At 37.9% G+C, this 12,084-nt stretch overlaps 2 protein-coding genes across 3 annotated transcripts in view; one reads left to right on the top strand and one right to left on the bottom strand.

Annotated features, from left to right (window-relative positions):
• Positions 1–2,480: 2,480 nt before the first annotated feature.
• LOC136250402 (4-aminobutyrate aminotransferase, mitochondrial-like) overlaps positions 2,481–12,084 on the bottom strand; it is a 19,013-nt gene continuing 9,409 nt past the window's right edge. For both annotated transcript variants that reach the window (XM_066042607.1, XM_066042606.1), the window contains 6 exons: positions 5,972–6,053; positions 5,863–5,918; positions 5,497–5,558; positions 3,450–3,702; positions 3,285–3,396; positions 2,481–2,667 (listed from right to left, as the gene is read on the bottom strand). In XM_066042607.1, coding sequence (XP_065898679.1) covers positions 2,549–2,667; positions 3,285–3,396; positions 3,450–3,702; positions 5,497–5,558; positions 5,863–5,918; positions 5,972–6,053 — 684 coding nt within the window. In that variant the 3' untranslated portion in view covers positions 2,481–2,548. The remainder of the gene's footprint in view (positions 2,668–3,284; positions 3,397–3,449; positions 3,703–5,496; positions 5,559–5,862; positions 5,919–5,971; positions 6,054–12,084) is intronic.
• Positions 5,268–8,188, top strand: LOC136250405 (uncharacterized). The gene is made up of 2 exons (XM_066042612.1): positions 5,268–7,101; positions 7,160–8,188. The coding sequence occupies exon 2, from the start codon at positions 7,190–7,192 to the stop codon at positions 7,865–7,867; it is 678 nt and encodes a 225-aa protein (XP_065898684.1). The 5' UTR covers positions 5,268–7,101; positions 7,160–7,189; the 3' UTR covers positions 7,868–8,188.

The following is a 12,084-nucleotide window of genomic DNA, read 5'->3' as shown; positions in this document are numbered from 1 at the left end:
TTAGGCTGCAGCGTGGACTATCATGTGATGAAGGCAAGCAAATAATAAAAAAATCCATGCCTTGAAGTCTGGTACATGCAGTAGTTACTAGTACCCTTGTTACATACAGTCAACCAGCTTCCCAACTTCCCCAGAACACCTGGTTGGAGGAAAATGGCATCAGAAGATGTTCCTAGTGCATTAGCTCTTGTCAACAAGTATTCATCACAATTTGAAATTGGACAAGCAAGTTTTTACTAGTGAAGAATTTTCTCATCATTTTCTGTGTCCAGCTGCACCAAATTATGTGTAGTGGAAAATGAGACTAGTGACATTACTGACCTTGTTTAGTTATTAAAGCTGAAGACAGCAAAACAACTGCCTTATCACAATGCACATTCTCAAGTTAAACAGTTAGTGATGGTGTGTGCTAGAAATAATGCCAATGTGTCGGATGTGATAGTCATACATTTGTTCCAATTCTAAATACAGAGTAACGTTCTGGATTTTAAAAAAATTCATGAACCACAAGTTACTACAACTGTAAGTATTTTGAATTTCAATGTTTTTGTGTGTTGTGTATAGTTATAATATTTTTGCCGTCATTCAATAAATTACACTCATTAAAGTCTTTCTAGATCTGTTACACCGTTAATGTGTATGTATTATAGTGATTAGACAAAAATGGTACAAGGGAACTCTGTACGGTGAATCAAAATTACAGGTATAAAATTTTAAATATTTTAGTGGCAACTGGCAAGGATTTTAGGATGGAACTGGCAAATGTGTACATCTAATATTACATAATTGTGTTTTCTGATGATTTTATGTATGCATGTTATAGCTAATTCTAGTATAGCCTGAGGGAAGTGGCACACATAATAATAATTATGGTGGTGCCTTTCACTTAAATACATGTTCCAGTGGCAAAAAAAAAATTACAACTAACCCTAACCTGAGGTGGGAGGAGGGGGGATATTCCTTCTCAGGAAATTTTTGAAACTTATAACTGTGACAAGATTGAATCTGGAAGCAATCTACAGAGAGAAACGGGAACTAGAAAATAGCAAACAAACTTGATATACAGTGATGTAGCTACGATCCAATTCTTTTTGTTTTATTAGATTTTTTAAGGCAATTATTTTATATCAATAGTGGACTATAAAAAAGACCATAACTATAATATAAGTTGAATTGTAAGGCAAATTTAGTGTAACCACAAAAGGAAAACTTGTGAATGGCTATCTCAAGATTGGATCTTGTAATGTTTTTTTATTATATCTAGTCAAATTCTGCAGTGGACTAATAAGAGTAAACATGACGACCAGTACATACAGTATATGAATTTTGACTTGGTTCTTTTCTGTGCATGGCTGTTTTAGTCTGACTTTTACAATTAGCCAAATCCCAAGTCAATTACAACTAGCTTTTTGGCCACAACTAGCCCTCTTTATTAGCCCCTACCATGTGTTTAAATCATATCCGAAAACTTGGAACTTAGTGTTTAAGTAACACATAGTAATTTAAAATTTATACCACCTATTCAGCTATGCTTGTGCTCACTTCTTACCAAATTTCAAGTCAATAGCTCTTTCCAATTTGAAGTTATGAATTGTCAATGTGTGTGGAAGATCCCTTTTTGCAAATCTGGTCACATATATGGATTGTATCCTTACTGTCAGTCAGGTAACATCGATTTGCTGTTCTGATCAACCAATGGTGACAATGACCTCCAACAAGTCACTACCGTACAATACACTGCCTGGTTGATAACTGTACCATCATGATGATTGATACTGGAGAGAAACTGGACATTGTCTACACTACTGAGTCTCATTGTTACTACCCCAACAGACAGATATCACTTACTAAATTGACAATGTTAGTGAGTACACCTGCCACTTAGCTAGCAGTTACTTCATATGCCATGAAATTTTATGATACTCTAAGTTGCAAAATTAATAAAATTTATGGGAAACCCCTTTCAAAATCCTGGATACCCTTCCCTCTCTCCCCCCCTCCCATACACATGCACAATCTGGCTGCTATAGCCAGATATCTATTCATAGGCATGGAAAATACTATAAGATGTTATATGCTTACCAGGGGCGGATCCAGGAGTACAAACGGGTTAAGTTGTAGGTGGTTGGGAAAAGCCAGATTCTCTTGTTAGCTGCTGCATTATTATAATGCAACAAATTGCAGATGGTAGTATAGTCTTAAAAGCTGTGTAAAAGGCTATAAATCTCTTAAACAGCAAAATGATAATTATTTTAGAAGCGCTTAGTACACGCGAAGGTGCTGGGAGACAGCTAGTTTGACTTGGTTTCAGGTGAATTTGCACTAAATGCTACTAAAATGTGCATATTTTCATGAATTATAAATTGATCTTATATAAAGTTTAGTATTTTTAATCAGAAGGGGGGATTTGACCCCAAATGCTCCATCCTGGATCCGCCATTGCTTACATCAAAACTTTATAATGTGTTATTTCCGCTATATAACTGTATTGTACCAATTTCAAAATAATAATTTAACATTACTGTCAATATACTACATACACTTAGAATTAAAGCTCCTTCAATACAGATTCAATCACTTCAAGAGTAAGCTCAGCATGTTGACGCTGGAAGATCAAAGCTGGACGGAATCGGATGGTACAGTCTCCAGATACACCAACATAAACACCTGTGTAATTGTAAACAGTACATCATCTACACTTGGAGATCATAAGCAAACTACAGTTATAACTATAATTATAGATCTATAGTGTCATAATGCCAGGGCATATGCTGCTGCTACTGGGGTTCAATGGGCTCTCTGGTTTCTTTGTGGCTTTGCCATAACCATTGCTGGTAAACCAGGTGTGCACTGGTGGCATGACTGTTCACATTTGCTGTTGCCTGACCCTTCCAATTAGAAAGGCCTTGTGACTCCAGAAGGAAGGACGGACAGACGGAAGGAAGGAAAGTGTGTGTGTGTGTGTGTGTGTGTGTGTGTGTTCTGTGGTATGTAGTGAGTGTGTGTACAGTACTGGCAGACAATTATTAAAAGAATTTCTTCAAGTTGGCAGATTATCAAATACATGTAACTGGGAATTCATAGTGAGTAAATCACAGTGAAGTGGCAATAGTAAAATCTGTCTACTGCTAAAACTTGCTAAATTACAGTAGTTTTATATAAAGGTTGGAAAGAGTGACTTTTGCTCCCATAAAATAAGGCCAAATCTAGAATTGAGGAGTTCGCACAATTACATTGTCCTTGACAGCTGTTTGTAGAAGGTACTCCAAAGTAAAACCACTAACCTTTATTTCTAACAGCTGTTACTAATGTATCTTTTGCAGCAGCAGTTTTACAATCAATTGCACAAAAAGTGCCACTGCCTCGTGCCTTCAACAAGAGTTGAGGATACTTGTTCTACAGAAAATACAAAAGGAAGAGAATTACAGAAAATATAATAATATTCAAACCTCCAAATCTTTTAGTCCACCAAGGAAAACATCACCAACTTCTTTAGCATTTTTAACCAAATCATTTTCTTTGATTTCCTTCACAATCACTTCAGCAAGTGCCAGTCTGGCAGGATCACCCATCCATGTGTTGAAGATCCTGTAGCTATGTCGGGGCTTGCAGTCATTAGTGTGATAGTAGCCACCTAGCTGCATCTTCTTAGCAAATGTGACTAGTTCTGGAGGGTCATCCAACTGCCATGCCTCATGTGCCCTAGAAAATGTACACATTTGTGTGTCTTTTCTTGTATGTGCCACAGCCAAGCTGTGAAAAAGGATGCAGCCTTTATCCTTGACTGCCATCTTTGGTTTCACAGCATGTTATATCCATGTTCTTTGAAAGCCACCCACCTTTTACAATTAGCTGTTTCATATTCAGGGATACATGGATATTACTGAAGACAGAAGTTGCAATTGTATTACATTGCAGCCTTCCAGTGAAAAACATGTTTTTGAATAATTGTGGGAATAGTATAGATTTAGTGGCTAAAAAACTATTTTTTACAACTAGCCCTAACCTGAGACCGGGAGGAGGTGTGGTTGAGTTGTTACACATGGACAAAATTTTCTTTTGTGTGTGAAGTACGTATTTTGAGCTCTATATTATCATGATAATCCAAATAGTTAAAGTGAGAAGAGGGCTGAGTGTTGCGTACTGCAAGACTGAAATGATTTCTAATTAACTATAGGATGTCTCTGGGGGAGTATATATACAGCTGTGACAAGATCCGGTAGCAATTTGAGAGAAATAACTGCAACCTAGAAATAATTTAAGGAAAGAACTAGTGAACTATGTAGTTACGTACAAGCCATTTTTTTGGAGTAAGCTGTTGTGTTATATATATATTAGATTTTAAGGCAATTTTAAAGCCATAACTATAAGTTGGATTGTAAGACAATTTTTAATCAAAAAGTGGACCACAATATGGAAAATTCTGAAAATGACTATCTCAGTATCATTGAACCCTGAGGTCAAATCCCTGTAGTAAACTAAAAGAGAGGTATGATCCATAACACATATATGTGACTTTGACTTTATACTTTTCTGTGCTATTTCAGCCCGACCTTTACAACTAGCCCAATCACCATTAACAACTAGCCAAAAGTCATTTACAACTAGCTTTTTGGCCACAACTAGCCTCTTTTTATAGCTCCTGTATAGATTAGCAATACTATCCATTTTAACTTTTAAGGCCTGAATTTTGTGAGGTCTGAAAGTGGGACCGCCAGTGGTCTAGAATTTCTACTTCTCAGGTGCAGTTCTAATGGGGTTTCATTGGTTTTCTGTTGTTTTTTTTTTAAAATGAAATAAAATTTAAGTCTAAAACCAAGTTCACTACTAAATACTGAAGATAGATTATTGAGTAGCTTTTAGTGATCAAGTTACATCTCTCCACCACGAAATTATCTAAAATTGTTTCTCCCGTGCCTTCAAGGATGTTACGCATCTCCAAAAATAATTATCATTCCAGCTATCTCAATATCTGCAACTGTTCAATAAGGCATCAAATCCTTCTGTATAGGCCCAAAATGGTAAGATTCAACTATGAAACCATTTGTTTTATTCATACACACTACTTGGAATACTGAGAAATTGAAATCACAGGTTTCCACCCATCATGAAACAAAACATATTTTTTTATTTTTGTTAAACAATGCACAATAGGCAACATCAATTTAGTGTAATAGTATTACTCTGAACAACAATTCTTTGGGTGAAATACTCTTATAAACAAGTCAGGCAATCTAACAGCCCTGAATGGTTAACCTCTATCTACAGACTGATTGTCAAATAATCCCTCATATAAGTGGCTTATATCCATGATGCTGCTTTATCATAACATACAAAATATCATCCAGAACTCTGTGTACATGTGCATAATGTGAGTAGTGTGTATAAGCATCATCTTTATCTGTGTTTTTTTCTCTGTGTGGGCATGTGTGCATGTGTACATGACATGTAGTGGATACGCCAGCAGACAAGTAATACAGTCACATGGTTTCATACCACATGTGTCCAGTAGTTCCAACACCAGTCTGAACCTCATCCACAATAAATGCTACTCCTTTCTGTGTACAAAACAAACCATCAATATACACCATGTACAACACTATTTATTCTGTGAATGTTATCCCACTAGGGACCTGTGAGAATGTTTAAAGCATGTGAATACAGGGAGTCAGAAATTAAGGGTAGAACACTGGACCCCATCCAAACATCTGGTTTGCTTTAAATGCTGAATGCACTCTCAACATTGTGCCCAACATCCAAACTTCATTAAGCCAGCAACTTCATTATGCCAAACTGCTTACTAACAAAAACTCTAATACAACATACATTATGTCATCAGGCCACTGTCCAATTTATACTTACATCACGACAGATTTTTCGCAGTCCTTTAAAGAACTCTGGTGATGCATGGTTGTCTCCTGTATACATACAAACAATCACTCCAGAGGTACTAAACAGCTGTACAACTGACCTCCCTCTGCTTGTATGGGTTCAATGATGGCTGCAGCAACGAACTTCTGCTTAGCATTGTACTCATCGATTAGTTCTGTGACCTAGATAGGTACATACACCATGATGATGTCATACTTCAAAGAGCTGCTGGTTAATGTTGTATATTAGGCTTATATACCACTAACCAGGTAAGTATCCATACCCCCTACTTGGAAGCAGGTGACTATACTCACCTGGTTCCAGAGTAAGTATAAATATGTGGGTGGTACAAGTAAAATCCAAATATTATTTCCTTTAAGGTTACGGATAGTGAGCAACTGTCAAACATAAATTTTATTACGTAATTAAGGCAGGCTTGGTGTGTATCAGCTGGTAACAGGCTTAAATTGTAGGGAGAATAATAGCATGCTGACTGGACAGTTACAAGGTACAAGAAAATACACATAACAGTACAAGATAACATAGATACAACACACTTAGCAACTGGCGCACCTGTAAGCTCATGCGCAGTTTTGCTGTTTAATGGCGATATTTTCCTGAACCAAAAATCAGGACTGTCAAACTAATTGTTATCATTTTGTATAAACAGACTACTAGTTTGTCTAGTGCTTGCCGGAGCCATTTGTTAGAAATAATGTTTCTAGTACTTGTTATATCAATTAAAAAATTAATTTTGTGACCACAGTGTCAATTGCTTTAGGCCACATTGTAGTCATATTTCAGCAACTATACACATTATTCACAAATCCTCCTGTCAGTCCCTCACAAGTGATGTTCTTCAAACCTTAGAATTGTTAGTAAATTCTCATGGTTCTTCATTGGTCTGATTTTTGGTTTACAGTTTTCACTAATTGGCATGGGGACAACTCATGTTTCCTTAACAACATTTGAATTCCATGTCAATTAATGAGAAGTTAAGAATGCATAAATATTTGATAACAATGCATTAAGAAACATCAAACCCCTAATCATGAAAAATGATTGATAGTGTAGCGTAAGCCCTCAATTATCGTCACACATCTATTATCGGTCCAAAAAAATTTTTTTTAAAATACGTAACATAACCTTTGTTTTTCAGGCCGTGTACTATCACGAAAGCACGCTGCAAGGAATTGACTGTTTTATCATGTTTTATGGCTACTTTTTATTGTGAGTTAGGCCTGCTTACTACTCTAGCTACTAAAAATGTTACTATCTTTTGTTACAGGTCGATTTGTGGAGTCCTTCATCCTGTTGAATGCCTAATAAGGAGAAGAAAGGGTTTAAGAGACGTCAGCGTAATTCCCGAGACGGTAGTGGTCCAAATAAGTCCCGTATCCAGTCCAAAAGAAAGTTATGGTCTGAGGAACAAATGTCTGGTGCCTTGAACGTGGTGGCAAGTGGAGAACTAAAGCCTTCTGAAGCTATAGTTAAGTACGGAGTACCTCGCCAAACTTTGAGAGACAGGCTGAGTGGACGGGTAATTCATGGCACGAATCCTGGACCTAGGCCTTATTTGACGAAGGAGGAGGAAGAATTACTTACGGACCACCTAATCCTTACAGCTAAACTAGGCTATGGAAAAACTCGAAGGCAAGTCATGGATTTAGTGGAGAGGTATATTAATGATAAGCCTGGAAATGAGAAGGAAGTGAAGATCAGCAATGGGTGGTGGGACAAGTTTATGAAGAGAAACCCTTCTTTGCGCCTCAGGAGTGGAGACTCAACTGCTGGAGTTAGAATGAATGCGGTGAACAGTGAGAATTTAAATGAATACTTCGATCTACTCCAGGGAGTATTTGAAAAGAATGGGTTTGCTGACCACCCAGAAGCTATATACAATATGGATGAGACGGGAATGCCATTAGAGCCACGTCCACCTAAAGTAGTTGCCCAGAAAGGGAAAAAGAAGGTTAGGTACCAAACGTCAGGGTAGAAGCAGCAAATAACTGTAATTGGTTGTGGCAGTGCAGTTGGGCAGGTTATTCCTCCATTCATTATATTTGCTGCTAAACAGCTCAATTATTTGTGGATGAAGAATGAAGTACCAGGTTCACGTTTTGCAGTAAGTGATAATGGATGGGTGGACCATGAGCTCTTCAGTCTTTTCCTTACTAAACACTTTATGACCCATGCAGTCACCGTCCTCTACTGCTGTTGCTAGATGGCCACAGCACACATTTTGAGCCGAGATCGCTGGAGTTTGCTGCAAAGCACAGGGTCATTATTTTTTGCCTACCACCTCACACCACGCATGTATGCCAGCCTTTGGACTGCAGTCTTTTCAAGCCCTTAAAGGAGCAATGGCAACAAGAATGTCACAGATTTTATCAGAGAAATCCTGGATTGGTGATATCTAAGTTTAACTTCTGTGCAGTATTTCGAGGAGCATGGCTAAATGCTATTTTGCCGACAAATGTGATTGCTGGCTTCAGAAAGTCTGGGGTATACCCTTTTAACAGGGATGAAGTCTTAAACTCAACAGATAATCTGTCGAATGTCAGTGAAGCAACAACTGGTATGCTATTGGGTATATAAAATGATATATTATAATTTTGTACGTTTTTCCTGCAGGGAACAAAAGATCTCCTGATCAGTCTGGCAGTAGACCAAGTGACAAGCAAGTTGATGGAACTGTTGTGAGATGTGACCGGCCCACCTTCACACTTGAGCAAGAAAAGAAATATCGCCGCAGATACGAGGAAGGTTTTGACTTACCAGATGAGCAATACGAAGCATGGCTTAAGATCAATCATCCTGATCACACCAGAGCAGGTAACAGTAATACTGAATTATAGCATGCTTAGCTGCTGTATGTGTCTAGAGGACAATGATAGTGGCAAATCAACTGATCACTTGGGAGATACATCAAGTGACAAGCAGCCAATTAACAATCCTTCATCCTCTTTGGAATGTGACAGGCCTACATTCTCAATAGTGCAAGATTGGAAGTATGCTCAGAGACACAAGGAAGGGTTTGACTCACCAGATGAACAATATGAAGCTTGGCTGAGGATAAACCATCCTGAGCACACCAGAGCAGGTAACAGTGATTTTCAATAACAAGTCAGCTAGGCAAACATTTTAGGAGACAAGAGCGGGGTTCTTCCAACTGTAATGAGTGATAGTTCATCCGCCATGGAACTAAACAGCCTCTACTTCACAATTCAGGAAGAACTTGATTTTGATCAGTGGTACAATGATGGTTATAGCCTTGTAAATGAGCGCTATGAAGCTTGGGTTAAGATCAACCATCTTGAGCACTTCAGACCAGGTAATGATAACCTTCACTTATCTTAACCTTAACTGTTATGTATACCAATTTTAGAGGATGATGGAGATGACGAATCGACTGACCAGTTGGGAAATGATGTACCGAGTGATGCTTTATCTTCTATGGACCTTGACACCACCTTTACAATTGACCAAGAGCAAAAGTATGCCCGTAGGTATGAGGAAGGGTTTGACCTACCAAATCCACAGTATGAAGCTTGGCTGAATGTCAACCATCCTGAACACTCCAGACCAGGTAATGAACCTTCATTTATATCAACCTTAGCTGTTATACATACCTATTTAGAGGATGATGGAGATGGCAAATCAACTGACCAGTTGGGAAATGATTTACCAAGTGATGCTTTATCTTCTATGGACCTTGACACCACCTTTACAATTGACCAAGAGCGAAAGTATGCCCGTAGGTACGAGGAAGGGTTTGACCTACCAGATGCACAGTATGAAGCTTGGCTGAAGGTCAACCATCCTGATCACTTGAGAGGCACTGCTCAGCAAGACACAAGTGGTGGTAACACTCCTACATCTCATAGGAACTCAGGAGCATGCTCTACTCAGTCAGCAGCTATATTGACAGCCAATGGAGCACAACGATCACCTTTGATGGAGCTACTCAATGTGCCTGTAGCTAAAACATCTCGACCTAAAACCACAAATACAGGAAAAGCACGTGTACTAACAAGTGCAGAGTGTCTGAAAGCCTTGCAAGAGAAAGAGAAAAAGAGAAAAGCTGAAGAAAAGGAACAATGAAAGCAAGAGCGATTAATGAAAAAACAATTGAAGGAAGAGCAATTGAAGCATAAGAAAGAAGAGAAGGCACAGCAGGCAGCACTGAGGGAAGCAAAATGCCTTGAAAAACAAACTAAGCAGCCACGACAGAGAAAGCAGAGGAGGAGGAATACACACGTTGACGATGAAGCAGGCAGTGTAACCCAGAATGCATTAACAGACAGTTCTACACTTATTTCAGAACAAGTATCTAATGATGCTGCAAGTGATCACCATTCCCCCAATACAGCAGAAGACAATACTGGCAGAGGTACCTCAAAACTAAAACCTAGTAGTCAAATACAATCAGTTGCCAAGAGGGCAAGAAACAACGCTGATGATGAGATTGATGTTGACAGGTGCTGCGTGTGTTTTGGTCACTTTGCTGATGATGCAGGCACAGGGAGGGAGTGGCTAATGTGTTGCTGTACAAGATGGATACATGAAGACTGTATTGATAATGAAGATGTTGATATTGAGAAGTGTGTGTTTTGTCCATTATGCTAGAGTTGTATCGAAAGTTATATTAAAAATTCCATTATCTAAAAAACATTTTAATGTAGCCAAATTTTCACGCATAAGAATTGTATGAAATTTTGTTTGAGATTTCCTTAAATACTCATAATTACATATACTTTAAATTCTAGAACTTTTTGCGTACAGATCGAAATATTAGAAGAACTCGGAACTGCCGATTATTAATGTACGGCAATCCTATGTGTTGCCAATCATGGAAATAACCTGACGATAACTGAGTAATCACACCACCTGCTTCCAATGCATATATCTTCTCAGTGGAAGGTCCTAGAAGGCTGAAACTTTGATATGATCGACACGAAGGTCAAAGGTTATCTGTGAGTATTTTTATAGCCATCTGTATGGTATCGTGTGGGCGGTGCTATCACGGGCGCAAACTATATCCGATAAATGAGGGCTTACGCTACATGTGGGGTTTACAGTATCCTGTAACAAATTTGAAAAAAATGTAGCTTAAAACTTTGCATCATAATGTCTTCATTATGACTTCACCATGCACAAAATTTATCATAATTATGTTGATATGACATTCATCACAGACTAAATTATGTAATTGTATTTTTAAAAATAGGATTTAAAACATGGCAATAATACTTGGATTTTACTTGAATCACTCACATATATATTAAATATATATATTCACCCAGGAGTGGGTCACATGAAATGATGTGTAGCATGCCTATTGCCAACTAATAGTCTATAGCGGGTGAGCAATCACCCAACACTGGATTTTTTTTACAGTAAGACCTCAACTTCAATTATCCAAATCCTCAATTATCTGAACAGTAGTAGTGACTGTTCTATTAGAGTATTTTGTCAATAGGTATAATATTATGTCCTATTTATCAGAGTAGTTAAACAAAGCTCTGTATATAAATGAATGGGCTATATTTATCTCACTTATCTGAGCACTTTTGTGATTGAACTGGCACACAGGTGTTCGAATAATAGAGGTCCTACAGTATAGATTTCGATGATGGGTGGTAGCATGCTACATTTGTAATACGAATGGATAAGTCCAAGGGATAACATGGAAATGTTTACTAAGTGCCACAATCGATTGTGGGTTGTGACCAAACTAAGTTTGTTTATAATCTCCTGCAAACGTGATAGTATTCAGTGGAGGGGTTTACCTCTCTAAACCATGGTGAAATACTTGTGAGCTCAGCTACTTTGTTAAGTTAGTTTGTGTGCACATAATCTACTAGTAATTTGTATAATGCGAGTTATAGTAGTATATACCACATGAACAACTCAGTGTATTGCACTTATACACACCCCTCTACCTCGGTTATCAGGAATTTACCTTCTTTTGATCTTAAACTCAGGATGTGTATAAGTGCATACATCTCATAGCCATGGTTTATCATACAGTATGGTAGTACTGTATATTAGGGACCATGGAGGTTTGTAGTAGAGTGGCTAAGCAACAAATTCTGATGAAATCATTCATTTTGTGATAAAAGCACCAAATTTTCTGTAGAAGTTGAGTAAGGTATACTAAGATATGCGTCAAAATCATTGCCTTAGGACATGTTTGGAAGCTTTTAAACC

The sequence above is a fragment of the Dysidea avara genome, chromosome 3 (genome assembly GCF_963678975.1).
Source record: "Dysidea avara chromosome 3, odDysAvar1.4, whole genome shotgun sequence".
Classification (NCBI taxonomy): domain Eukaryota; kingdom Metazoa; phylum Porifera; class Demospongiae; order Dictyoceratida; family Dysideidae; genus Dysidea; species Dysidea avara.
The sequence above is the reverse complement of the archived record's forward strand: the minus strand, read 5'-3'. Positions and strand labels throughout refer to the sequence as shown.

Bases quoted from the DNA above. Each gene is read 5' to 3' on its own strand.
- LOC136250405 (XM_066042612.1), top strand. From the start codon at position 7,190: ATGCCTAATAAGGAGAAGAAAGGGTTTAAGAGACGTCAGCGTAATTCC.